Genomic DNA, 26,130 nt, shown 5'->3' on the forward strand with positions numbered 1-26,130 from the left:
AGTACGGGGAAGGAAAAAAGAAATGTGTAGAAAGGACAAAAAAATTTAATGTGCCCTGCTAGGAAGTGTTTTTTTTCCTTTTGGGTTTTTGTTGTGTTTTTTTTTTCAGTTTTAACAGCCAATTAGCTGGAGAGGTGTTTGCACCATTCACCATCCACTGGATGTTGAATGTGAAGGGAACATCAGTTTTCCAAGGGGTTACTGTTTCATAAATTACACTATCACTCTGGCATAGGATGCAGCTCTCTGGTCCGATTCCTCCATCAGCCTGGAGGTTCCTTGTGGGTTTGCCCAGCCTGGGGTTCCTGGATCCTGCTACCTCTGAACTCCTTTCCCTTATTGACCAGTGAGCCAGTGAAACAGCGAACTTGGGGAATCCTTTCTGAGTTCTTCCACAGAATTCCACTTTCTGGGCTGTAGGAGTAGACAAATGATTCTCAAGATGGGAGATAGACACTCTCCTGAAAATAGAAGGCACCTATTCCAAGTCGGCAAATCACCCACCTTCAATATTTGCCCCCTACTCACTTGCAGCCCCTTGGACCAGGCTCCTTTCAGTGAAGTCTTGGCACAGTGCTAGTTAGCACAGGATACTAGGATTCCTTACACAGGAATGGCAAGCCATTCCCAGGGCAGTTAGTGCCCACTGGTTGGCTTTCCTGAAGTCATGGCTATTTCCTGGGGTTTCATTGTGTCCCCTGTTTAGATGGGTTCTTTAGGACAAGGGAAGAACGGTGGCTCTGGCTGAAACAGAAAACTCCACTCTGGCTGAGCAGCGGTGGCCTGAGAGATGTTTGGTTTATTCATCTGTCATTTGTAATTTGGCAAGCTTTGGATGAGGCTTTACGTTCTTATAGTGACTCTAGATAAGGCCAAGCCTCCGTGGGGGCCACAGGCTGGGGACCAGCCCATTTTACACCAATGATCTGAGACGAAGAGAAAGTTAGGGGCGGGAACCCGGTGGTGGCGGGGCTCCGAGGAAGGGGGCTGACCCAGCCGGGAGCGGGCGGGACGCCCTGGCGGCGTCCCGCGGCCGGCAGGCGGCGCTATCGTCCCCCCCGGCCGGCCCTTAGGGCAGCTAGAGAGCCCCGGCCCGAGAAATGTCCCTCCTGCCCTTCTACCGCGGGACGGGGGTCGGCGGCCTCAAAAGGGGCGCGGGGCCCCAAAGCCCGCGGAACGCCGCAGCCGGCGAGGCGCGGGGGCCTGCGGTTGAGTGGGGTCCCCGGCGCCGGCCCCTCGCGGCCGAGAGGCGGCGCTGCTCCCAGGTCCCGCGAGGGCCAGCGGACCTCGGGAGGGGGCGCCCGATCCCGCGGCTCCGGCTCCGCTTCCCGGGAAGTTTCAAGTTTGAAAGTCCCGGCGGAGGGGCCGGGGCTTCCGGAACCGCAGTGGTCGAGAGGAGGGGCGGAGAGGCCCGAGCGGAGCCATGGAGGAGGGGGCGCCGCGGCAGGTGAACGGCGCCCGGAGAGGCCGGGCTGCGGGCGCGGGCCAAGGGGGTCGGGGAGTCTCATTTACGCCGCGGGCGCCGCGAGCTCCGGTCGCGTCCCCTAGATCCGACCCCCACCCCCTCCCGGCTCCCTTCCCAGCCCCTGCCCCGGGCTTCGCTAACCTCGCGGGGCAGACCTGAGCATGGGGGGTGGGGGGGCGCGGGGGGAGTCGTTCGTGCCCCCTGGAAACGTCCCCAAATTACCCCCAAGTGACTCAGAGCCTCTAGTCAGGCCAGCGCATGAGCACGTCTGAATCCGCAGTCAGGGCCACTGGCATGGGCCCTAAAGTTTCCCCCAATCCGTTCTTCCAGGCAGGACTGTTAAGACCGGTGGGAATCTGCCTGGAAAGCAAAGGGGACCGTGGGGGGCAGCTTGGGACAGGTCCTGGGGGGGAGAGGAACGTGCGTGCAGGGAGAGGAAGGCCCGGGAAGGGCCAATCTCTGCGCACTTGTGGGGGTCCTTCCCTGATCACAAAGTCATGTGGGCATTGGGCACATGGAGATGGGGGACCTGGCCCAGCACCTGGGCGGGAACCTCCGGGTACACAGAGGGTTCTAGTCCAAATGGCGAGGGGGGCGGGGTTCCTGCCAGCGCTGGAGATACGTGCTGGTGGACACAGCGGCCAAAGCTGTGTGCTTGTCTGTCACTGAGGAGGGAGGGGTTCAGGTCTACCCAGAGCAAATGGGGTGGGGTCATTGCATCTGTGTAGAAGGTAGGGTCCCAGCTGTAGAGCAGAAAGGGGGAGGCGTGTGTGCACGTGGCAGGATTCCAGCCCAGAGCAGACAGGACCAGGGGGTACACCCAAAGGCAAAATGTCCTCCACCAGACGCCTGGAGTGCCCCCACCCCAACGGCGGGAACAACCTTAGGCACTGCGTCTGTCCCCTCCCACCCCCTTCCTCCGGAGGTTCCCCCCCCTCCTGTTCCAGCAGTGACTTGTACACATTTTCCGATTTCCTGTGAACCTCCGCCCAGCAACGGCAGCTGGGTGACTCAGGACCCCGGTGGCCGGGCCCCCCGCTCCATGGGATCTTTGTTTGCTCAGGCCTTTGGCTCTGGCCCTCTGGCCTAGGGCCCTCAGAGGATTTCCTGAGCCCCGCCCCTGCCCTCTGACAGCCAGGCCAGAGGGCCAGCAGAGACCTGGGGTGGGGGGGCTCCCTGAGGCTGGGGTGGCACCCCTCACACTGGCCTCAGGAGATGGAGAGCCGAGAGGTAAGGTGGAGGTCCATGGGGGGTGGAGGGCATCGTGGGTTACCCTGGGCTGAGGTCAGCTTTGGCGCTGGTTGGTTGGAAATGGCCTCTGAGAAGATTTTCCTATTCCTTGCTCCAACCTGGCAGTAGCTGAGCTGGGAGTGGCCCCCAGAGACCTCCTCAGCCTCTCTCTGTGCCTCCGCTTTGCTACCTGAGGGAACATCCCTGGCCCCTACTCAGGCCTCTGGCTGCCCTCTCTATGTGACCTTGGGTAATTCCCTAGCCTCTTCTCTGGCCCCAAATCTTAGCTGGGATCGCAACCTCAGAGCAGTCTGATTACGTGGCCGGTGGGGAGAGGCTGGCATCTCCCTCTCGGTGTTGTGACCTTGGGCAAGTTACTTAACCTGTGTCCCAGCTTCCTCATCTGGGGCTGGTAACATGGGGATAGTAATTGCATCTTCCTCGTGGGATTGTTATGAGGACTGACGGATTCATGTACGCAAAGCTCTGAGAACAGACCCTGGCACCCGGTAGCACCCTGTGCCTTCGCCTCTTGAACAACACAGGGGGGGTCGGGGGTGCCGACCGCCCAGGCAGTTGAAAATTTGCATGTAACTTTTGACTCCCCCCAAACCTAACTAATAATAGCCTTACGGATGCCGTCAGCAGTTGACTAACGCATATTTTGTACGTTATGTGTATCATTATATGGTATTCTTAACGATAAAGTAAGCTAGAGGAAAGGAAACGTTACTAAGAAAATCGTAAGGAAGAGACGATACGTGCATTTATAGTCCTGTAAACAAAGTTGGTTTTACAGTTGAAAACAATTTGCTTATAGGATCACCTGGTCAGTTAAGTGTCCGGGTCTTGATTTTGGCCCAGGTCATGATCTCACGGTTCTGTGAGTTCAAGCCCTGCCCCGGGCTTTCCGTGCTGGGCTTTTCGTGCTGACAGCAAGAAGCCTGCTTGGGATTCTCTCTCTCGCCCCACCCCACCCCCTTCTCTCTCTGCCCCTCCCCTGCTCATGCTCTCTATTCTCTCTCAAAATAAATAAACTTAAAAAAAACAAAAGACAGGAAATGATTTGCTTATACGTGGACCCTTGCAGTTCAAACCCGTGTTGTTCAAGAGTCCACTGCAAACATTGAACAATTTTCCGCTCTCCCTTCTCCCTAATGGGAGGGGACAGGAGCGGGGACAGGCTGCGTAGCCCTAGGGTTTCCATCTGGCCCGGGAGTACTAGCTGTAAGGTCAGAGATGCCCCGGGGGGCCACCCTGGGCGCCGAGCACACCTTCCTCTCTGTCTGTGGAGACCCGAGGTCGCTGGCGGGGACTGAGGGCATTACCCCTCTGCCGTTCCACAGTCTGGGGCCGACCAGCAGCCCCCAGAGGATGAGAAAGAGGTGATCCGCCGGGCCATCCAGAAGGAGCTGAAGATCAAAGAGGGTGTTGAGAACCTGCGGAGGGTGGCCACGGACCGCCGCCACTTGGGCCACGTACAGCAGCTGCTGCGGGCCTCCAACCGCCGCCTGGAGCAGTTGCACGGGGAGCTGAGGGCGCTGCACGCGCGCATCCTGCTGCCCGGGCCCGGCCTGGCCGGTGAGTGACGAGTCCGAGCAGACCCTGGGGGACAGGAGGCGCCGGGCCGACCCAGCTTCTCCACCTTGGCCCTGACCGCTCTCAGAGCCTCCTCGGGTGTCCCCTGCGACAAGAAGGGAGATGGGGGTCGGGGGAGAGAGCAAGGTCATAGGGTAGGGTTCTCTCGGCTCTGGGTAAGGGGTTCGTGTGTCCCACGCTATGCACAGGACCCGCCACCGCGGGACCCCAGCCACCTGCAGAGCAGCCAAGGGCTCGGCACCTGGAGGCTCTACAGAGGCAGCTTCAGGTGGAGCTGAAGGTGAAGCAGGGGGCGGAGAACATGACGCACACATACGCCAGTGGCACGCCCAAGGTGAGGCTCCTGGGGTCTGATGGGGAGAGACTGGGCTCTCAGCCCCTCTCAGCTCCCAGCCCCCATCCTGATGGAGAATGCAACCAAGCCAGTGACCCCACGAGGCAGAGACGGTCTAAGCCTTAGTCTGACGGGGGAGGCACAGTCCCAGATCCCAGCTTGGTGGGGCAGGCACGGCTCGAACCCCTAATCTAACAGACAAGGCACAACTCAGTCTAATGGGAAGTCCTAGCCCAGTCCAGTAGGGAAGGCCCACCCCCCGTCCCAGCCCCCAGGACGATGTGGGGAGCTCGGCTCTGACATGGTGTGGGAAGCTTGACCCCAGCCCTTGTCTCATGTGAAGGGGGAGGCCCTGCCCTAGATCTAGGCTAACAGGGGGCCCTTGGCTTTAGCACCTGGCCTACCAAGGGAGGCTTGGCTTCAACCTTGGTCTGACCGGGGAAGCTCTGGGCTAGCCCCGGTCCGATGGGCATGTGGCGCGACCCCACAGGAGAGGAAGCTCCTGGCAGCTGCCCAGCAGATGCTGCGGGACAGCCAGCTGAAGGTGGCCCTGCTGCGAATGAAGATTAGCAGCCTGGAAGCCAGTGGGTCCCCTGAACCAGGTGAGGCTTTGAGAAGCGGGCCGGGCAGGGCCGGGCAGGGCGGGGCCTGGGGGCTGACCGCCTCCTCCCAGGTCCCGAGCTGCTGGCAGAGGAGCTAAGGCATCGACTACGCATTGAGGCCGCTGTGGCCGAGGGCGCCAAGAACGTGGTGAAGCTGCTGGGTAGCCGGCGGACACAAGACCGGAAGGCGCTGGCTGAGGTCAGGCCGTGGTCCCCTCCCATCGCTGCCCCTCTCTGAGTGTCTGTCTCCACACCACGGTCCTCCAGGGCGGGAGGCACCCGCGGATTGCCTGTGCGGGGTGGCGGTGAGGAAACAGGAGGCACATTCTGTCTAGACCTCATTGCGGGGAGGGCGTGTGGGTCTCCAGTGGTCACGGGCCTGTCCTCCCCTGCCTGATCTCCTCTATAGGCTCAGGCCCAGCTCCAGGAGTCCTCCCAGAAACTGGATCTCCTGCGGCTGGCCTTGGAGCAGCTGCTGGAGGGATTGCCTCCTGCCCACCCTCTGCGCGGCAGAGTGGCCCGGGAGCTGCGGACTGCTGTGTCTGGGAACCCCCAGCCTTCAGGGGTGCTCGTGAAGCCCACCGCCGTGACAGGTAGCCGGGAGTCAGTCCCTCCCACTTCAGGGCTCTGTGCCTTTCTTCCAAAGAGCACCCTGAACCACAGATGGGAGGACTTCGGAGAAGAGTTTCGATCCCGGTCCCACCACCCCCTAGCTACGTGAGCTTGGGCGGCTGACTTCCCCTCCCTGGACCCTTAGTGTTATCCCTCTGTAACATGGGGGTGATAACGGCACCTCCTTCATGGGGTTGCTGTGAAAATTCAGTGAGTTGTTGCACGTGAGGCGCTAGGCACAAGGCCGGCCCAGTGGGCACACCATTGGCGAAGCCATTATTCAAGGGACTAGCCATGACAGTGTGTCAAGTGCCAGGGTTAGGGGCGCTCACAGCCCCGGTCCTGGGCAGTTTGGACTCCTAGAACGTTCTTTCGTATCCCTGAGCTGGATCTGTCTCCCGGTAGTGGTGGCTGAATTGTAATCAACAAACAATCTAAGCGTGTTGACTTTGGAAACCCTGAACTTCCCACCTGGGACACAGTACGGTGGCTTCTAGAGAGGCCAGCACCTTCCCGCTCAGCTGGTTCAGGCTCCTGGTGAAACACCCCAGCCTAATGCGGGCGAGGTCTGGGTTCAGCCATCTTCGGGAGAAGGTAGCTTTTTTGGGGCCCCAGGGGACCCGGATGTAGCAGGGGTTTGACAGTGTGTCCCCCACGCTCCCCGCAGGGACGCTGGAGGTCCGTCTCCTAGGCTGTGAGCAGCTGCTGACAGCCGTGCCCGGACGCTCCCCGGCGGCTGTGCTGGCCGGGAGCCCCTCGCAGGGCTGGCTTCGGGCCCGGGCCAAGCAGCAGCGTGGTGGAGGAGAGCTGGCCAGTGAGTAGCGAGCCGCGGGGCGCTGGGGGCAGCGATGCACCTCTCTCTACTCCTCGCCTGCCCTGAGCTCCCTCTCTGGCCCTGCAGGTGAGGTGCTGGCTGTGCTGAAGGTGGACAATCGTGTCGTGGGCCAGACCGGCTGGGGGCCAGTGACCAAGCAGTCCTGGGACCAGACCTTTATTGTCCCCCTGGAGCGGGTGAGGCTGGCCCTGGTGCGGGCAGGGGTGACCTTAGGCCACGGAGCAGAAGGCTGGCCGGGTAGGGACGTGTGCCCCACTCCTCAACCTGGCCTCCCCGACGCAGGCCCGGGAGCTGGAGATTGGGGTGCACTGGCGGGACTGGAGGCAGCTGTGTGGCGTGGCCTTCCTGCGGCTGGAGGACTTCCTGGACAACGCTTGTCACCAGCTGTCCCTCAGTCTGGTGCCCCAGGGGCTGCTCTTTGCCCAGGTGCTCCCTACCCCGTCCCCTGACGACACGGGCCCTGGTTCCATCTGAGCTAGAAGGGCCTTCGAGACTATTTGATTCATCCACACATAGGAGTAGAAATTGAGGCCTGGAGGGAGGAGGTCTCCAAGAATTAAGGATTCCCAGCCCCTCTCCGAGGAGCGCGTGGGAGTCTAGAGGCTGCATCCTGGTCCTGACTTGCCTAGCCTCAGGCATGGCCCTGGACAAGTGTCTCTCTTCTCTGGGCCTCAGTTTCCCCACTGGTACCAATGTGGACATTGAATCCATCCCTCTGGGCCCCTCTGGCTCTCGCATCATTGACGCTGAGGGCTTAGGCTGGGATCTTGGAGGCCGGGGAGGTACCCTGGTGACAGATGGGGTGGGAGGGGACTGGTCTCCAGCCCTGCCCTCTGCCCACACAGGTGACCTTCTGTGACCCTGTCATTGAGAGGAGGCCCCGGCTGCAGAGGCAGAAACGCATTTTCTCTAAACGCAGAGGTGTGGACAGGAGAGGGCTGTGCAATTAGGGGGTAGGGCAGGGGCCCTTGGGGGGCCGTGGTACTGAGCCCCGCCTTTTGTCCCAGGTCAGGACTTTTTGAGGGCTTCCCAGATGAATCTCAACATGGCAGCCTGGGGGCGCTTGGTCATGAACTTGCTGCCCCCCTGCAGCTCCCCAAGCACGATCAGCCCCCCCAGAGCCTGCCCCCAGACCCCAGCCACGCCCCGGGGAGCTGCCAACCCTGCCTCGCCCAGGTGAGGAGCCCCCTCGCCGTGGCTGCCTGCTTCTCTGCCACGTCTGCCTCTCTTCAGGTGCAGCTGGTGTCTTTCTGTTCCCGCTGACCCTCTGTCTGTCTGTCTCTTGGCATTGCTGTGTGTCCGTCCCCACAGCTCTTCCGTCTGCCTGTGCCCTGCCAGGTGTCTGCTTTCTCCACATAGTGATTTCCCACCCAAGAAGAGCCCCTTGGAAGAAGAGGTGAGGCCCCCGCCCAAGCCCCCACGTCTCTACCTGCCCCGGGAGCCAACCCCCGAGGAGATACCGGTGAGGGGATGCTGGCAGTCCTGGGGGCTGCTGGGGTGGGGATGGCAGGGCTGGAGGGAAACAGGGAAGGAAGCCCTGATCTGCTCTGAGCCCCTCTACCTTCATAGCGCACCAAACGCCCCCACATGGAGCCCAGGACTCGACTCGGGCCACCGCTTCCAGCCTCAGCCACCAGGTACCCCCGTCAGGCTCACTTATGTGCTTGCGACATCTGTCTGCTCACTTGGGTGTTCGTGTGTCCATTCACACATCACCCGATGCTCCTTGCTCTGTTCCTACTCACTAAACCCGTGTTATTGAGCTCTAGCTGCATTCTGGAACTCTAGGAAGCCACTGTCCCTGAATCCCCCCACCCCCACCCCAGCCCCTAGGCTTTCCAGTCTTATTGGTGGGGACAGCCCCGGACCGGCCCTGGAGGGTTAGGAGCACCTATTCATGGAGGCCCAGCTCTTATCCCAGGGGGACTCCTGTGCCCTCTCTCTTGCAGGAAACCCCCCCGCCTTCAGGACTTCCGTTGCTTGGCCGTGCTGGGCCGGGGACACTTCGGGAAGGTAGTGGGCTGACGAGGGTGCTATGGAAGGGGGTGAGCAGGCCCCAGCACCTTGGCTGGGGGGGATGCTGTGATCCATGGGGCAGTGGGCGGGAGCAGCAAAGGCGCCCCTGTGCTGTCCACCTGGAGCCCAAGCTGTCTCTGGTTCCCAGGTCCTCCTGGTCCAGTTCAAGGGGACGGGGAAATACTACGCCATCAAAGCGCTGAAGAAGCAGGAGGTGCTGAGCCGGGACGAGATGGAGAGGTGTGTAGTCGGGACAGTGGGCACCTAGCCCTGCAGGGGACCCCGGATGGCCGGCCTGGGCTAGTGACACCAGAAGGCAGCTGAGTGCTCCAGGGGCTTTGAAGAGGTGACCCGCTGGGGCCAGTCCTGAGTTCTCTTTTGAGCACCTGCGGTTGTTAACTGTATGCTCTTGGGCAGGTCCGCTCTTCTCTCTGCCCGATACGCAGAAACCATCATTCTACCTGCCTGGCATTTTCATTGAAGACCCAGAGAAGCCAAGGGTGTTGTGCGGGTGGCAGGACGCAGCCAGCAGTGGCTTCTCTTCCCTCTAACACCTACCCCCGGCCCTCCGCAGCCTGTACTGCGAGAAACGCATCCTGGAGGCTGTGGGCCGCACAGGGCACCCCTTCCTGCTGTCCCTCCTCGCCTGCTTCCAGACCTCCAGCCACGCCTGCTTCGTGACAGAGTTTGCGCCCGGTGGTGACCTCATGATGCAGATCCACGAGGACGTCTTCCCTGAGCCCCAGGCCCGGTGGGTTCCCATCCCTCTTGTCTGCCTCTTCCATTGAGCCTTCCCTGGTTCCCTATGCCCTCTCCCTTCATCCTGCTTCCCCCAGGATACCCATGAGCAGAAGAGTGTGGAGTCAGGGAGGCCTTGGCTCAGATCCTTGGTTGTCAACTGTCTTATCAGCTCCCATAGCACTGTGACCTTGGGCCTCAGTTTATGTAGCTGTGAATGGGGCTAATAATAACTCTTCCATAGGCTTGTGGAGTGGATGGACATAATGTGTATTAAATTGTTGGGCACAGGAACCAGTGAAGAGTAAGTGACTGGCAGCCGGAGTTCTTTCTTGCCCACCAGAACGCAGGCTCTGGAGTCTTAAGTCTGCCACGAGCTGTGTGACCCCCAGGTGCATCACTTACCTGGAGTCTCAGATCCTCATTTGAAAAATAGACATGATGACTATCGACAGCAGGTGGCTGGGAGGATGTAGGGGGGTAAGGCATCAGAACACGTGGCATCCTTCCTGGCACCATCGAAGAGCCCAGGAAGGGTAGGCTGTCAGTGGGCAACCACCTTGGGGCCACTGTCCAGAGAAACACCCATTCTCCCTACCCGCTACCCCTGGCATCAGGCTCTAGTCTGAGCTGACTAGAGCTGGGACATCCAGGGATGCCCAGGCCGTGGCCATCCTGGTGCCTCCCTGCCCTGTCCCGCCACACCCCCCCCATCCTGACCCTGAACTACCCCCTACACCACCCATAGGTTCTACCTGGCCTGTGTGGTCCTCGGGTTACAGTTCTTACACGAGAAGAAAATCATTTACAGGTAACTTGCCCCGGGGGTGCTGGGGGTGGGGGTAGGTGAAGGAGCAGAGGCTGCCCTCCTCCTGTGATACTCCCGGGCCCCTTTGATCTGTCCCCCTCACCCTCAGGGACCTTAAGTTGGACAACCTTCTGCTGGACGCCCAGGGTTTCCTGAAGATCGCGGACTTCGGGCTGTGTAAGGAAGGTGGGTGCCTCCTGTCCAGGATCCCATGTCCTCCAGCCTTGCTTGCCCAGCTCAGGCCAGCAGGGTAGTGGGCAAGTGGCCTTCACCTCTCACCCCAGCCTGCATTCCAGGGACCGGCTGGACACACTGGTTCTTCCTTCCCAGCCCTAGAGACTCTTAAAGAGCCCCAGCGCACCCTTAGCCAGGGGAGAGCGTATACTCAGGATGGGAGAGGGCATCGGGTTCTCCCTTCTTTGTGAGCTTGGCAAAGGCTCTGCTTCCTCCCGTGAGATGGCGTAAAAAAAAAAAACAAACTGTCCTCACCTCCAAGAGCTCGGGGCAGGGCTTGGCTTGACCTTCGGTGCCTGAGGTCGTAAGAGTTGGCTGTTGATTCTTACAACTGAAGTTATATGGATGAGACACGTCGGGCTGGCATCAGTGTGGATGCTGGTTTGCAGGGATCGGCTTTGGGGACCGGACAAGCACCTTCTGCGGCACCCCGGAGTTCCTCGCCCCGGAAGTGCTGACCCAGGAGGCCTACACACGGGCTGTGGACTGGTGGGGGTTGGGTGTGCTGCTCTATGAGATGCTGGTGGGCGAGGTGAGCACCGGACCCCGGCTGCCGGGGCCTCTAGGTTGGGGCAGGGTGGAGGTGGCTCATGCGGCCTGCTGAGCCCCCTTCCCCATAGTGTCCATTCCCCGGGGACACCGAGGAGGAGGTATTTGACTGCATCGTCAATGCGGACGCCCCGTATCCCCGCTTTCTGTCGGTGCAAGGGCTTGAACTCATTCAGAAGGTAATCAGTGCAGGGCTGGGCTGGGCTGGGCTGAACGGCTGCCCCGTCACCACCCACTCTCTCGGGGCCTCTGTGGTCCAGCTCACTTGGGATGCCTGGGCAGGCGGGCAGTGCCTGGGTGTGATGCCCTCCGTGAACCCCAGTCCTCTTACCCAGCTCCTCCAGAAGTGCCCGGAGCAGCGCCTCGGGGCGGGTGAGCGGGATGCTGAGGAGATCAAGACCCAGCCTTTCTTCACGGTGAGTGTTCCCGGGTGCCTGGCACAGTGGGAGGTGTCGCCTGGCCACGCGGGCCGCTGTTCCGTTGTCTCAGGCAGCTCTGTCCTCGCCCCCAGACCACCGACTGGCAGGCCCTGCTCGCCCGCACCGTCCAGCCCCCCTTCCTGCCCACCCTCCGTGGCCCTACGGACCTGCGTTACTTCGAGGGCGAGTTTACGGGGCTGCCGCCGGCCCTGACCCCACCTGACCCCCGTAGCCCCCTGACGGCCCGCCAGCAGGCTGCCTTCCGGGACTTCGACTTTGTGTCAGAGGGATTCCTGGGGCCCTGACGGCCTCTCTGGTGTGTCTGTCCCGTCTGCCCAGCCGTCTGCCCCGGAGGCCCAGGCCTTGCCAGGTATCGGTGGGCACTGGGCCTCGAAGTGGCAGCTGCAGAGCTGCTGTGGGGGGCTTCGCTCAGTCACTGGGCAGGGTCCCCTCTCCTCCCGCCCCCCGCCTCCTGGGAGGCCTGGACCAGAAAGGGCGGCACAGCAAGGAGGAGTTTGGTTTGGTTTTTTAATATTTGATTTGCTTTATGGATGATTAAACTTATAAAACTGTGCAATGGAGGCATCCTGGCTTTGGGGGGCGGGGTGGGGGGTCTCGGAAGCCCAGGCTGCTTGTGCCCGAGCCCCCCACGGGTCCTCTGCCTCCTCTCCTTCCTTCAGAGGGCAGGACTGCCTATTGTGGCAGGAGCTCTGTCATTTCAGCTCTGCTCTGAGGCCTGGGAGGAGCGGGGGGGAGTGAAGAACCCCAGGCCCTCCGAACGCCGACCCCAGCTGGGGGCAGCCCCTCTGGTTTTCAGGCACAAGATGGTGGCCTTGCCTCCAGCAACCCTACACCGCCTGGCTGCTGCCCTCCTCCCCCTCCTCCTCCCCCTCGGCCCACAGGGTCTCCCAGGACCCTGAGGGCCATCCGCAGAAGAAGTGGGCCAGGTTGCGGGTCAGGCCGCGGTCGAAGGGGTTGCCGGGGCGCTGGCGGAGGTAGGCGATGCGGTGCGAGGAGATGAACTCCCAGGTGGTGGTGTTGCTGGCCACCAGGTAGAGGTGCGAGGCGAGGAGCAGGCCCGCCACCAAAGAGAAGAGAGAGAGCAGCAGGAAGGTGGCCAACAGCAGCCCGCTGGACCGCAGCCAGAGCCCCCAGGGCTGGAAGAAATGGAGGCCAGACCTGCAGGGCAGGAACAGAGATGGAGACCAAGGCCGGGGGAGGGCGGGGGTGCCCCGGGGAGCCCCTCCGGGCAGGCCGTTTGGGGGAAGGCCCGAGGCCCCTGAAGGGGCACCGTGTAGGGGCACGCTGCCCGCCCTCCCCCCATGCCCAGGCCGGCTGTGGAACCCACCATGCCAGGTATAGGCCCCACAGAAGCACCACCAGCTGCAGCGCCAGGTAGGCCACGAAGAGCGGGTGGTTGCGCTCCCCCACGCAGTTCTCCATCCAGGGGCAGTGGTGGTCGTAGCGGCGGACGCAGCGACGGCACTCACGGCAGTGCCGGGCCCGCAGGGGCTGCTGTGGGCACAAAGGGAGGCGGGCTCAGTGCCAGCTCCCCTCTGGGCCCACGACTGAGGGGAGTGATGAGGCCACAGAGGGGGTAGGGGGGAGGGAGGCAGGAGGTCAAGGAGTCTCAGCCTTGCCCCTGCGCCCTCCCGTAGAGGTCCCTGGTCACCCACCAGCACCAGGCAGTATCTGCAGCGCCGAAGGGGGACGGCTTGAGGAACCATGGCTGTCTGCTCCTCCTTGACCTCCTCCTGCAAATGGGGGACAGGGTATTAGGTTGGGAGGGAGAGGGAACTGGTGGGCGTTTCCCTGGGGGGCTAGCTTAGCCCTGGGTATGCACGCGGGGCCCATCCCCAGTGTAATGGAGGCGGTAGGGTGGGACAGAGTGCCCTGGCCCGAGTGAAGCTGTGACCTCTGTCACAGTTGTTTCGCTGGGCCTTGGTGGTTTCCTCATTGGAGGATGGGGGTTGCAGGGCTGCTAAGAGGATTCATGGAGGTGCCCCAGGAAAGCCCTCTGCATAGATCCTGGCATGAGACTGTTACAGGGGCCTTGGGTATCCTATTGGTGGGAGGAAGGGTTCTGGCTCCCAGGGGCCCCCCTGGTTACCTGCGGCTGGGGCTGGACATTCACATAGCCCGGGTCCATGAGCGACACGGCCAGGTAGAGCAGCAGGGAACCCAGCACGAGGAGCAGGAAGGTAAGGGGCAGGAGAAGCTCCCCCTGCTCTTCCCACTGCCGCAGTGCTGGAGAGGCCGGAGAAGGAGAGTGAGGCCGGGGCCGGAGCTGAACAGGAGGCCATGTGTAGGGGTGTATCTGGAGGTGGGGAGTATGTCCCTGGCTGAGCAAAGGCCTGGAGATGGGGTGTAATGAGTGGTCAAGTGTGGCCACTGCATAGAGTACAGGAGGGAGAAGTTTGGGCCCAGCACTCCCTCCCCCCCCACCCCCACCAAAAAAAAAAAAGTTCATTTGCATTCTATCTGTAGGACAGTAGGGAACCATGGAAGGTTATAGGGTCAGATCTGTTTCTGAAAACCCTCCTGCTGCTGGAGGAAAGATGGATAGGGGAGCAGGGGGAGGCCTGGGGGCAGAGCCTATCCAGGAGGGAGAGGAGGGTAGCCAGACAAGGGCACTGGCAGGAGGAGTGGAGACAAAGGGCTGGATAGATAAGGGGTAAGGGAGTGAAGGGGCCAGACTTGACTGGATGTAGGGGAGAGGGAAGAGGGATCCCTGACTTTGGCTCCATGATAGGGAGAGACCAGCTAGGTTTGATATGCCCATGAGATAGAGACAGAGGAGGGCAGGGCCAGGAAGGGTCCAACTCATAGAAGTAAATGAAGATTCAGGGGTGGGAGGCAGGGGGAGGTGAAGAGGGAGGGGCGTTTAGATAACAGTGTGGACAGCTCTGGTGTCCCTTGGTTGTGAAAAGGAGCAGAGAAGGAAAGCAGGGTTGCAGGGCGGGGTGGGGCGGGTCCTTTCTGATGAGGAGACTGAGCAGGTGTTTAGGCTGAAGGGTGAAAGCGGTAGAGGAGACTTAAGAAGGTCTTGGGAGGAAAGTAAGTGACGACACCCACAGCCCAGGAGTTGAGGCTGGAGCACGGAGGGAGGAGCGGGGCTTCCCAGAGTGGCAGTGAGGGTGAGAAGTTGGGCCGGAGGCAGCCTGCCAGGTAAGGAGGGGAAGGATGTTAGTGGGGGTGGGTCAGTGAGGTGGACGAGGACTACAGGGCAAGAACTGAGGGTGGGGAAATGCGGGACAGGCCGCCCCCCTCTGTGTTCTCTTGTCCTGGAAGGTGGGGAGCCTGGACTTGGGCAGCTAGTGGCCACGGGGATGGGCGGGATGCCAGTTCTTGATCTACTTGATCCTCGGAATCTTACGGAGGGACGTTATCCTGGGAAGGACCGGGTGGGTCTCGGGATCAGGGGAGATGGGGGCTCAAGTCCGTCGCGGGATCTGGTGGGCACCGGTTGGGTCCTGGGATAGACAGGGCATCTGGCAGGGATCAGGAAGATGCTGGGATTAATTAGGGATCAACTGGGTATTAGGCAGAAAGCAGGTGGCTCTTGGAATGACAGATGGAGAAGAGGCTCAGGAGCTGGCGGAAGTCGGGTGAATCCCAGGATTTCTGGGGCTTCAGCAGGGAACCCAGTGAGACCCAAACGTCTGGGGAATCACGCGGGATAGGGTGGGTCGGGGTCGCGCGGGGTCCGGCTCACCGGTATCGTGCAGGAAGAGCACCAGCGTGATCCCCCAGGTCAGCACAGTATGCCCGCTCCGCACCAGGACCCCAGGGCTGAGGAGCGCCCAGGGAGCCATCTCCTCCGCCCGGGGCCCCACCCGGAAGAAGCGCCGGGAGGGGCGGGCCCTTTGAGGGAGAGAGGCCGCGGCTACTCGCGGATTGGTGAATCCTGGAGGCGGGCGGAGCCTGGTTGGGTCGGGGAGGCTGCCTATTGGATAGCAGCTGCGGCCGAGGAGGCCCTCGAGCCAACAGGTGCCTGAAGAGGTTGAGGGCGGGGCCGGCGCGCGCGCAGCTGGTAACTCCCCCGACCCCAGCCCCCACCAGCCAGGTAACTTTCGAAAGCGGAGGAGCAGGCGCGGGCCCTGACCCCGCCCCCTCGGGCTCTCACCCCGCCCGCCCCTAACCCGTGGCCTCGCGCATGCGTGCAGCCCCCGGGGTGCCTCTGCTCAAGGTGTTCGGTGCGACTCCAGGTTGCAGGATTGTGCCGGTTTCGAAGACATGACTGAGTTCTCTAGAGGGGCAGGACTAGCCCTAGGTTGCTCTGGTGACACCCTTACCTCCTTGCTATTCATTTTTAGATATTGCAAATGGGGGCGCCTGCTGGCTCAGTGGGTTAAGCCTCTGACTCCCACTCAGGTCATGGTATCACGTTGTGGGTTCCAGCCCCACGTGGGGCTGTGTGCTGACAGCTCAGAGCCTGGAGCCTGCTTTGGCTTCTGTCTCTCTCTCTCTCTCTCTCTCTGCCCTTGCCCTGCTTGTGCTCGCTGTCTCTCAAGAATAAATAAACCTTGAAAAAAAAAAAAAAAGATATTGCAAATGGGACGAGAGCAAAGCGGTCATCCGTGGTGCAGATCCTGGGTAGAAGGGGCGAAGTGGAGTCAGAAATACCAGCACAGAGGTACTGTGAACTCGGGCAAGTTACCGAGCCACTCTGAGCTCTGTTTTCTGTCTATATAGTGGGGATTGGTAGTAGCACCCCCCTGCTAAGGTGGTTGGGAGGATTAAATAATGCAAGTAAAGTGTCTAGCACTGACCTCTCCCCTGCTATAAGCCAACACCTCGCCCTGCCAGAAGGACTTGCCCAACTGGAGGCTTCAGGCTCTTCTCAGAGGAAACCTCATCAGCATTCACTGTTCACACGCCTTCAACTGGGTCCCCAGGGCATTCCCCTTGCTGCCCTGCCTTTTCCACCCACACTTCTCATGGATACCAACATCCACCTTCTTTCTCCAACAGATCCTACGCAGTATGCTCTTCTGACATCTGCTGTTTTGTCAGCTCAGCACCCCTTTTTCTGTTGGGGAACTGACTCTTCCCCATTCCACGTGGTTCTGGAGAAACTGTGTCCCACACTCCACAGGTTGATAGGAGACGTGGGCCTGTGACTGGAGGGCCCAACTTGGTTCCCTATCTTAATGTCCCCAGTGATTGGTGCTAGGTGGCGGACATGTGACTCAGCAGGGCCAATCAGGATCATTCTATGAGAGTACTGTATAAATGCTGAGAAATGGGCATTCTTCTGGATCTCAGGCTTAAAGAATAGGCTATAAGGGCAGCTGGCAGCTGTCTTTACACTATGTGGAGACAGACTGTGGCAGGAGAATGAAGCCACCTTATAGAGACATAGAGATAAGCAGTAACGAAAGAGGGAGTGAGAGACATCTTAGCAACATTGACTGGACCCTCAGATCCAGCTGTCCCTGAAGCTGAGATGAACTCTAGGTCCCCAGTTGCATCAGTCAGTGAATTCCCTCCCACCTTTGACTAGCCTGGGTAGGTATTTGAGTCGTGTGACTTTCACGTGTAAGTCAATCTTGGTTACTGCAACGGGTGAGTTAGTGTGCTGAGTGGAAACAAATAATCCTGAAGCTTCCAGGAGTCAGGCCCTGTGCTGGTGTCAGAGACAGACAAAGTCGGACACTGAAGTGGTAAGGACAGATTTTATCAGTAATATGTTATTGCTGTGCGAACTGAATGCGGCTCTGAACGCCCAGGTGACTGGGTGTTTTAAAGGGAGCCTGAGGGAGTGGAGAGAGGGAACAGCAGTGGCTTGAACAGATTGGGGGAAGTGAAAAATTACAAAGGGTTGCTCAGTGTAAATGCTGATTAGGCCAGCTGTGTGTGCTAGCTGGCAATAATTGAAGTTCGGTGCCTGTCCTCCCACACGGACCAGGAAACGGGGGCCTGATCCTTCCCGAGCATTACCCTTTGAAGGCCAAACATTCCTTTGAAGGAATGGCTTTCAGGTCTCCTGAGTTGTAGATGATACAAATACATTTCAAAGGAACAGAAGGATTGGCAACCGTAGGCCCTTTTTAGTAAATGCTCTAAGACGGGGTGTGTGGGGGGCTAAAACAAGGGGGGCCGGGGTCATCTTAGGGCTGCGGCCTTGAGCTATCAGAAACTATGTTAGCTCTTCTGTCCCTGCAGCACTGTTGTCCTGCTAACTCCAGTCTCCCCAGGGCCCCCCTCCACTCCTACCAGCCCACAAGGGGCGCCCTCTCTGCTCCCTGCTCCCCGCAAGCCGGGGCATAATCTCACACATAACATTGTCTCTACAATCAGACGCAACCACCCTGGGCAGGGGCCCTGTTGGGCTGTTGCCAGCTGTACCCCAGTGTCAGTCGGCACGGGGGCATGGAGAGAACGCAGAGGAGGCAGGAACTTCAGCCCGATCTGCCACCTGTCCCCAGGCTGCAGCTGACAGGGCCTCCAGGCCGGGCACACAGATCGACCCGATGTACCCTCCCTGTCGCAGGTCCCTTCGCTAGGCCCAGTGCCCAGACTGGCCACAGCCCCTCTCCGGACCCCGTCCCTTCTGCAAAAACGACACTCTGCTCTTCTCCACTTTGCACAAAAATGTATTTCTGTGACATCCCAAAGTACAGACATTTACTCAGGCCCCAGGTGGTAAAGCAATGCAATGTGAGCTCTGCCCAGGGTCTGGCTCAGGCCATGTGAGCATGGAGGGAGGGGCAAATGTGGCCTGTTTGCCAAGCTGGGGGAGCGCGGGGCGGCCGGCCCCTTCCCAGGGCTGGCAGGGACAGACTTCAGGGGAGGCCGGTGCCTCTCCCGGGGGCTGCTCATCCGGCCTGTCCTGCCTGGAGGCAGAAATGCTAGAGGAATCCAAAAACAGGCCCAGGGAAGGAGGAAGGAAGAAAGGTCATCCCCGAAGGGAAGCCTGCAGAGTCGGCCCTGCTCCCCCAGCGCCTTGTTCTGGAAGGGCATCCTTACCACCGCCTGTCTCACGAGAAGCAATTCGGAGTTACGTCAAGGGAGGACCACAAGATATTTCGAGATACATTTGCGGCTCACAATTCTCTGAAACACGGCACAGAGGTTCCCGAGGTAAAGCCTGGGGACAGGGAGGAGAGGCTCGGAAGGGCCACGCGGGGCCACTGCAGGCTGTGCCCGGTGCTGGTCTGGAGGCAGTTAGCTGTTGCTGCGGGTCCGGCTGGAGTGGGGACCTCCCGCCTCACAGAGAGACAGGTGGGCTCCTCCAGGCAGCGGGGCAGGTCGGGTGGGGGAGGCGAATGAGGCCGGCTCAGTTCTGCTGGTGGGGTGCCTGGGCACCATGGGTCCTGCGGGCAGGCGAAGGGCTGGGGAGTGAGGGGCAAGCCCCGGTCCCAGAGGTGCTGGCTTCCAGGGCTGGGGCAGGTGCTGAATCTGTTTGGCAGAAGAGGCAGTGGAATCTGCCGGAGTTCTGACCAGCCCTGGGCTGGGGCCTTCAGTAGCCTGGGACCTGGTGGGAGACCAGGAGGCAGCCTCCGTAGCAGCGTGGCCTCAGGCAGGCCCGGCCAGAGAACAGCGGGGCCGCTGTGAGCCCCGCTCCTGAGGGTCCTCTGGGGCCGGGGCTGCCTGGGCCTGAGCACTCACTTCCTCGCCCCAGATGGCCCACGGCCGGGAGCACCAAGGCATTTGGGAGACCCAGTGGGGCTAGTTTTCATCCCAAACGCCATCAGCCACACCCAGGAGCCCAGAGGGGGTTCTCAGGCTTTGGGGGGTGGGTTGGGGTGCTGGAGTGGGCTGTTAAAAGCCTGCTGCCTCTCCTCATGGGAAGTGAGGCCAGGGTCTGAGGTCACTGGGAAAGGACTGGACTCTCACAACGTTAGAGGCATTTAGTCGGGGGTGGGGGGCAAGAGTGAGTGGCAGCGATGAAGGCTTGGAGTTGGGGCTTGAGAATGGCCACGGAAGCTGCGAGGACTCAGGGAGTGTTTCTTTTGTTTTTGTACAGAAATCATACACACAAAACTTCACACTTCCTAACCAAAAAAAATAATATATATATATATAATATATATAATATATATATCTCACTAATGTTAAGGAAAAGCGTCGGTTGTGCAAAAGTCCCCCTGTGTCCCTTCATCCAGCGGAAGGCTCCCCGGTGGGGGTCTGCCCGCTGGGCTGCTTGAGAGCTTCCTCCTGGCCTCGTGGTCCAGAGCAGTGGCGGCCGTGGGGACGGAGGCCTCTATCTGGACGTGTCCATGTTCTCCTCTTTAAAGTTACTGCAGTGCTCAATCACCTTGCTGGAGACCGTGGGGGAGAGAGGATCAGGGGGCGGCCTCGGGGTGGGCTGGGCCCAGCCCCTCCCAGCTGACGAGGCTGCTGTATTTGTGAGCGAATGTCAGCGGTGATGCTGATGCTGACTGAGGTGATGCGTTTCAAGGGGCCGGCGGGGCGGCCGACCCGTGAGGAACGCCCAGGACAACGGTCCCTGTGGCCACAAATACCATCGGTGCTCTGTGCTCCCCCCCCTTCCTCCCCACCCCCCTCAGCCCCAGAGCCTCTGCGCTTAGGGGCTCCCCTGCATCGGCTCAGGACTGACCTTCCCAACCCGCTGCTCCTTTCTTTTTTTCAACGTTTTTTTTTTTTTTTTTTTTTTTTTTTAATTTTATTTTTGGGACAGAGAGAGACAGAGCATGAACGGGGGAGGGGCAGAGAGAGAGGGAGACACAGAATCGGAAACAGGCTCCAGGCTCCGAGCCATCAGCCCAGAGCCTGACGCGGGGCTCGAACTCACGGACCGCGAGATCGTGACCTGGCTGAAGTCGGACGCTTAACCGACTGCGCCACCCAGGCGCCCCCCGCTGCTCCTTTCTTGAGCACTGTCTTCCTTCTTTATTTTCCCCCTGCACACCCGGGCCTTTTTCTTCCCCAGAGTCTACCAGTGGACCCCAAACTGCTTGCGTGTCAGATTCGCCTGAAGGTCTGAGGCGACCGGGTGGGGGCCAGGGCAACCGTCCCTACACGAGGGCCCCTGACACCCTGCAGAGGCCAGGCCCAGGGCAGCGGTCAGGAACTACCACTGGCGCTCAGGGCCCCGGTCTCTCGCACCCCCCCCCCCCCCCCCCCCGCCCCACCTGCCCCGGGCTGATCCTGGAGAACCACTGCCCTAGTAGAATCACCCTGGACCCAGATGGCCTTCCCATTCAACACTAAGCCTTTGGGTCGGTCAGGGGCCGGGAGCCGTGTTCACGGCAGCCTCCAAATGCTGAAGAGGCGCCCAGAGTAGGACAGGGGCAGGATGGGTGGAGTGACTCCTGAGCTCCCCCTCTTAGTGTCACTCACACCTGCTTCAGATGGGCCGGCTAGCTCGGATACACATCTCAGGTCTTACAGAGATGCTCAAAGGGACCGGGGTAGGTTTATGAGCCAGTTTTACCCAGCTTTTCAAATCTCCTGGGATCCCTGCTGATAGCTCCCAGACCCACTGGGAAAGAAAGGGTGGGCCTGTAGATTTTTAACAATCTTTTCGGGTGATTCTTTAGGGAGATTAAGTTTGAGAACCACTCATTTTACCATTCTCAAACTCAGACAAATCTGTCCGTGAATGTTTATGAAGTGCCTGTGCCACGGGAAACTGCAGAAACAGACGGCCCTCAGCAGCCCAGGGAGTCCTTGTTTGGGTGCCTCTGAGCTCCAGGCCCTCCTCCCTGATGCTCCTGGTTCTACACCGTGTTTACAGCTGGGGCAAATGCAAGCAGGCTCCCTTCTGGAATGGATCCCGGAGAAAGCGAGGACTGCTGACTGCCATGTGCAGGATCCCCGAGAGCCGCTCATGCGCTGACGGGTGCGGGACCAGGGCTGCTGAGGGGCCAGACAGAGTCATGAAAACCGCACAGCAGCCGGGCCCGGAAGCTCTGCCATGGGCAGGGCCTTCACACCTGGAAACCCACTTACACTTGCCTGCCAGGTCTCTACAGTGACCTCTACCACCACACTGCATCCTCTCTTTAGTTAGAAGGTCTTTGGCCAAAAGTAATGATGAATTTTGGGGGGCCTGGGTGGCTCAGTCGGTTAAACCTCCGACTTCGGCTCAGGTCACCATCTCGCGGTTCGTGGCTTCAAGCCCCACATTGGGCTCTGTGCTCACAGCTCAGAGCCCGGAGCTGCTTCGGATTCTGCGTCTCCCTCTCTCTCTGACCCTCCCCTGTTCACTCTCTGTCTCTCAAAAACGAATAAATGTTTAAAAAATAAATAAATAATGATGATTTCGACCTGACTTGCTAAGGGCCAGTAATGAGAGGACGGGATTCGTCGGGAGTAAAAGACAATGAAGCTGACAGACGAGGGCAATGATGCTCTGTTCGGAGCTTGATGATCTAGTTTCCAGCCACACTGGCCAAAAGGACATTCAGGGAGGCCCCCGCTGGACGTTGGTACACTGTCCACCTCCACACTCAACTCCTGAGTCGCCCCTGGGAATCTCAGCCATTCCTAGCCCCCAGGTGGGGCTCCCCGCAGTGTCCCCCACTCCCCCAAACCAAGGCTGCAAGTGGAAACACTGCCCGTCTCTTACCGGGCCATTTCCTTGGTCTCCTGCCGAGCGGTGGCCATCTTGATCATGTCCTTCAGAAGGGGCAGCCCCCCTTCTTTGATCAGCAGGGGGCAGTACTTGTCCGCTGCGGGAGGGCAGACAGCAGGTGGTCAGGGTAGGTCTTCCCGCAACCTGTGGCCCAGAATCCACCCTTGCTGTGAGGGCTGCCCTCCCAGAGGGGTGAGGTGAAGACCCAGGCTGGTGAGGACACTGCTGCACCCAGGAGGAGCCATGCTTGTGCCTACCCCCAAGGGCCTGAGTTCCTGGGCCCAATGCGGGAGCAAGGGGTGAATCCTTGGAAAAGGCTACTTTGGTACGCAGTCACGTTTCTTTCCACGGCTCACCCTAATGGGAAATGTCACCCAAACCAGTGGCTTCCGATCCCTGAGAAACTTTTGTAAAAATACAGATTCCTAAGCCCTGTCCTCAGGGATTCTGATTCAACAGACCCAGGAGCCTGTATTTGCATTTTTAACAAAATACCACCAGGTGATACTGGTGACCAGCCAGGTTGAAATTACCACTCCTTCCTATTATTGGGTTCACAGTTCATGCCGATAAAGAACATTCTAGTGCTCAGTATCCAGGCTTTACACTCTGTGGAGAACACGGGCATTTCAGTGGGCCCCCCACCCCCACCCCCAACACACACAGCTCTATGTAGTAGGAGCTATTTTTAGCCCTCCATTTTATAGATGAAAGAATTGAGGTTCAGAGAGACAGAGGCTTGTCCTAGGGGGTCCCAGCTCAGGGCTCTTTCCTCTGTACTACACTGCTTTTTGAGGGAAGGTACTATTTTTTGGTAAAGCTAGCCTCAAGTAATAATGAAAAAGGCGAATGCTTATTGGAGAGCTGGTATGGGCCAAGCACTGTCCTAAGCACGTCACATGTCTCATTTTACAGCAATCCTGTTTTTATCCCATTTTAAACATGAGGAAACCGAGGCCCAGAGAGGTTGAATAACCCGTGTGAGGTCACATGACCAGTAAGAAAGACAACGAGGGTCAAACCTGGCCTGTCATCAAGGTCTCCCAGGGCTGCAACTCTGTCCTCCACCCAAAGCCACCGGGCAGAGGACGGGTCAGGCGCTTCTATGGGAGGCTGGGACTCTCTTTGCGGAATTAAGTTAGGTTTGTTTTAAAGTTGTCTCCTGTTCCCTGGGAAGTCTGTTTCCTCAGGGGTTAGTTCTCTGTCTGGGTTGGTTTTACTCCATCTTCCAGAAGGCATGGAGATTTTTGACTAGTCACTTGTCTGGAAGCAGGAAGCATTAAGAAAGCTGTCTGGGAGCTCTGGATGGGCTATCTGGCCTGCCAGGCTTGCTTCTGGTGATGAGGCCAGGCCAGCCATTATGCTGGGGCGTCCCAAAGATTCTGGAAAGAAGAGGGCTGTGTGCTCTTAGTGTTCCTCACCCGGTTATAAATTCCCTGAGGGCAAGTCTGCCTGCAGCCAGGGGAGTGTCCCTGTGTCTGACCAAAGGACGAGTGGTACTCACGGTAGACAGACACAAGGTTGTACAGGGCCCAGGTGGCCCAGTGCTGGCTGACAGGGGAGATGCCCTGAGGAAGGAGACGAAGAATTGGCTCAAACGACCTGTAGAAAGAAAAATCAAGGTCACATCCCATGCCAGGGGTTGGGGGAGTGCATCTTCTCTTGTTGAAGGGTTCTCCTCCCCGGAGGGTCCTAGAGACAAGCCACAAGCAGGATAATAGGATACAACAGATTCAGGGGCATCTGGCCCATCAGCACACTTCAGGCTCCACAAAGGGAGCTCCCTTGTAAGAGAGGTCAAGAGCATGGACATGTAAGGGAGGTAGGAGGAACACAGATTAGGTGGTGCAGAAACAGAGGCCTTGGCAAGAAGGAAAGACCCAGTCTTGGGGGAGGCAGGGAGATGTACCCTGAGAAACAGAAGTGTGACTGTTCTTCTTAGAACGGCCTTTTTGGTGTAAGTGTGTTTATTTATTTTTGAAAGGCGGGGGGAAAAGAGGATCCGAAGTGGGCTCCATCTGACAGAGAGCCTGACGTGGGGCTCGAACTCATGAACCATGAGATCGTGACCCCAGCTGAAGTCACTTAACCCACTAGGCCACCCAGACGTCCCTACACTTCTTAGAAGGGCCTTCTATGCGCCATCTGGACTCATGGTCCAAAAGCCTGAAAAATGTATGTGCAAACGCCCTGGCCCAGTGATTCATTCCATCTCTCCTTGGGAATGACGGTAATTGGCAAAGCCACAAGCATGAGCCCCTTCCTCCCAACGTGGGTTTTCAGCGTCAATGTCAGTCAGTACAAGACGGCCCATCTGCACATATAAAGTGATCGAGTCCCATACCCTGTGGCTGGAAATTCAGTCACAAGACAGGAAGACTTGATGCCCGCTGGACTGCACAGAATTAAATCCGTGCAGAGGGAAACTGCCGGAAGAGGGGTGCTAGACTGTGAGTAGAGGTCCTTTCAGGGACTGAGCTCATGAACGGTTCCTGTTTTGTTTCCTATTGTGCGTCTGTCTTTTCTTCTTCTTCTTCTTTTTTCTTCCCACAGATATGCATGTATCAAATGTCTGTAGGCAGGAAACTTTGGGTTCACGCAGGTGCTGATGTGCATGAAACACGCACCAAGCTTTATGGGTGAGATGTGTGCCCTGTGTGGACTGTTCCTCAGGGACGCCTGACCCCAACTAGAAGAAAGGTAAGTTCTCACCAGACCTTGTTGGGAACGAGCATCCTGTCTCCAAACGGTCCCCACTCGCACGCCCCACCCCTCCTCACTCCGCACCTGTAATTGATATTTCTCCGTGAGTTGATGTCCCAGCTCTGGATGGCTGCCCACATGCGTTCCTCCACCTCCTCCCGCTGGGGTTCACAGATGCCCCACGCCTCAGGCCCGTCGAACATGATGTGGGAGAGGACACCGCAGGCATTGTACGAAACCTCAATTCCGTCAGCTTTGCTCTCCAGCAGGTTGCTGCCGAGAGGAGAGAAAAACCCCTCTAAGTCCCTCTTCAGACCCCAGCGGCTGGACCCCAGCTTACAAACCAGATGCCAGATGCACTGCTGATTTATCACCTATTATCCATACCCAGGTGACTTCTAAAAGTTAGGATCTGAGATCGCTTAAGATACAGTTACAAGAGGACTATTATGGAGGGTTGAAAGAAACCATCGGTGACATTTCTAACAGAAACCTAGGCTAAGAGCAATTACCGCAACTCAGCATAGACTAAGAGCTCTGAGCATCCTGGCAGCAAAGGCAAAAAGGGAAAGGAAAGAAATACTAACCTGAAGACACTGATAAATTGGGAAGTCATTAGTTGGGGCCGCAGCTCCTTCACCTCTGCCACATTCCCCAAGAGTCCTAGCATATTCCGATGCAGTTCCTGCTTCTCTGGGAATTCCTGACAAAATGAGAGCCATTAGGGCCACATCAATTAGTACTTAATTAGCATCTGGTATTGTTAACCTAGAAACTTGATGGGTACCTGTCTGGCCATTCCGACTGGACAAAGAAGGGGAACAATAGGCTGGCCATATACCTTCTAGTGCACCTAGGACAGTCCTGGGTACATTCTATACGGGATTAAAATGGTGGGGACTCCTTGCCACAAAATCAAAGGCTGAGTGGAGAGCTGACCTATAAAACTGCAAATAGGACAAACAAGGTTCTATTTGCCAAAGCTCAAAATATTAGTTTAAGGGAAACTTTATAGAAACTAGAGCAAGAAAATAGAGGATGAGTGTGTTTTATTTATTTGTTTAATAATTGCTACCATTTATTTATTGTTTTTAAAGTAAGATCTATTGGGGCGCCTGGGTGGCTCAGTCGGTTGAGCGGCCGACTTCGGCTCGGGTCATGATCTCGCGGTCCGTGAGTTCGAGCCCCGCGTCGGGCTCTGTGCTGACAGCTCAGGGCCTGGAGCCTGTTTCGGATTCTGTGTCTCCCTCTCTCTGACCCTCCCCCGTTCATGCTCTGTCTCTCTCTGTCTCAAAAATAAATAAAAACGTTAAAAAAAAAAATTAAAAAAAATAAAGTAAGATCTATGCCCAATGTGGGGCTTGAATTCACGACCCTGAAATCGAGAGTCACATGCTCTACCGACTGACTGAGCCAGCCAGACACCCCCAGGATGAGTTT

The 26,130-nt window shown here is 58.5% G+C and overlaps 3 protein-coding genes across 15 annotated transcripts in view; 1 reads left to right on the top strand and 2 right to left on the bottom strand.

Annotated features, from left to right (window-relative positions):
• Positions 1-1,146: 1,146 nt before the first annotated feature.
• Positions 1,147-12,018, top strand: PKN3 (protein kinase N3). 10 transcript variants are annotated; one of them, XM_053908391.1, is made up of 22 exons: positions 1,147-1,447; positions 4,042-4,276; positions 4,483-4,628; positions 5,119-5,230; positions 5,302-5,429; positions 5,640-5,823; positions 6,510-6,656; positions 6,744-6,853; positions 6,960-7,103; positions 7,523-7,598; positions 7,685-7,853; positions 8,037-8,139; positions 8,247-8,314; positions 8,627-8,690; positions 8,842-8,933; positions 9,268-9,444; positions 10,180-10,242; positions 10,349-10,425; positions 10,863-11,005; positions 11,094-11,201; positions 11,358-11,394; positions 11,534-12,018. In XM_053908391.1, exons 1-22 carry the CDS (start codon positions 1,424-1,426, stop codon positions 11,662-11,664), a joined length of 2,538 nt encoding a protein of 845 aa, XP_053764366.1. In that variant the 5' UTR covers positions 1,147-1,423; the 3' UTR covers positions 11,665-12,018. The 10 variants fall into 10 exon arrangements, with proteins under 10 accessions (XP_053764366.1, XP_053764360.1, XP_053764364.1 ...); XM_053908385.1 differs by having other exon boundaries at positions 1,157-1,447; positions 7,989-8,139; positions 11,358-11,438; XM_053908389.1 differs by having other exon boundaries at positions 1,158-1,447; positions 11,358-11,438.
• On the bottom strand, positions 11,956-15,464 carry ZDHHC12 (zinc finger DHHC-type palmitoyltransferase 12). Of its 2 annotated transcripts, none has more exons than XM_019420891.2 (5): positions 15,157-15,436; positions 13,552-13,688; positions 13,118-13,195; positions 12,790-12,956; positions 11,956-12,620 (listed from the first exon to the last, which is right to left on the bottom strand). In XM_019420891.2, exons 1-5 carry the CDS (start codon positions 15,254-15,256, stop codon positions 12,290-12,292), a joined length of 813 nt encoding a protein of 270 aa, XP_019276436.1. In that variant the 5' UTR covers positions 15,257-15,436; the 3' UTR covers positions 11,956-12,289. The 2 variants fall into 2 exon arrangements, with proteins under 2 accessions (XP_019276436.1, XP_053764368.1); XM_053908393.1 differs by having other exon boundaries at positions 12,397-12,598; positions 15,157-15,464.
• Positions 15,465-18,019: 2,555 nt separating this feature from the next.
• Positions 18,020-26,130, bottom strand: part of ZER1 (zyg-11 related cell cycle regulator) — a 32,372-nt gene continuing 24,261 nt past the window's right edge. For all 3 annotated transcript variants that reach the window (XM_019420874.2, XM_019420872.2, XM_053908392.1), the window contains 5 exons: positions 25,278-25,393; positions 24,775-24,963; positions 23,492-23,589; positions 21,982-22,084; positions 18,020-19,708 (listed from right to left, as the gene is read on the bottom strand). In XM_019420874.2, the coding sequence (XP_019276419.1) occupies positions 19,651-19,708; positions 21,982-22,084; positions 23,492-23,589; positions 24,775-24,963; positions 25,278-25,393 (564 nt within the window). In that variant the 3' untranslated portion in view covers positions 18,020-19,650. The remainder of the gene's footprint in view (positions 19,709-21,981; positions 22,085-23,491; positions 23,590-24,774; positions 24,964-25,277; positions 25,394-26,130) is intronic.

Source organism: Panthera pardus, unplaced genomic scaffold, assembly GCF_024362965.1.
Source record: "Panthera pardus isolate Hobbes unplaced genomic scaffold, ASM2436296v1 HiC_scaffold_20, whole genome shotgun sequence".
NCBI lineage: Eukaryota > Metazoa > Chordata > Mammalia > Carnivora > Felidae > Panthera > Panthera pardus.

Excerpts from the sequence above, each read along its gene's own strand:
- PKN3 (XM_019420885.2), top strand. The coding sequence starts at position 3,853 with ATGGGAGGGGACAGGAGCGGGGACAGGCTGCGTAGCCCTAGGGTTTCC. Across the intron at positions 5,430-5,639 it reads ACCGGAAGGCGCTGGCTGAG|GCTCAGGCCCAGCTCCAGGA; the intron begins GTCAGGCCGTGG and ends TCTCCTCTATAG. Across the intron at positions 11,006-11,093 it reads ATGAGATGCTGGTGGGCGAG|TGTCCATTCCCCGGGGACAC; the intron begins GTGAGCACCGGA and ends CCTTCCCCATAG.
- ZDHHC12 (XM_019420891.2), bottom strand. The coding sequence starts at position 15,256 with ATGGCTCCCTGGGCGCTCCTCAGCCCTGGGGTCCTGGTGCGGAGCGGG. Across the intron at positions 13,196-13,551 it reads ATGTCCAGCCCCAGCCGCAG|GAGGAGGTCAAGGAGGAGCA; the intron begins GTAACCAGGGGG and ends CCCCATTTGCAG. Across the intron at positions 12,957-13,117 it reads GCAGATACTGCCTGGTGCTG|CAGCCCCTGCGGGCCCGGCA; the intron begins GTGGGTGACCAG and ends TTGTGCCCACAG.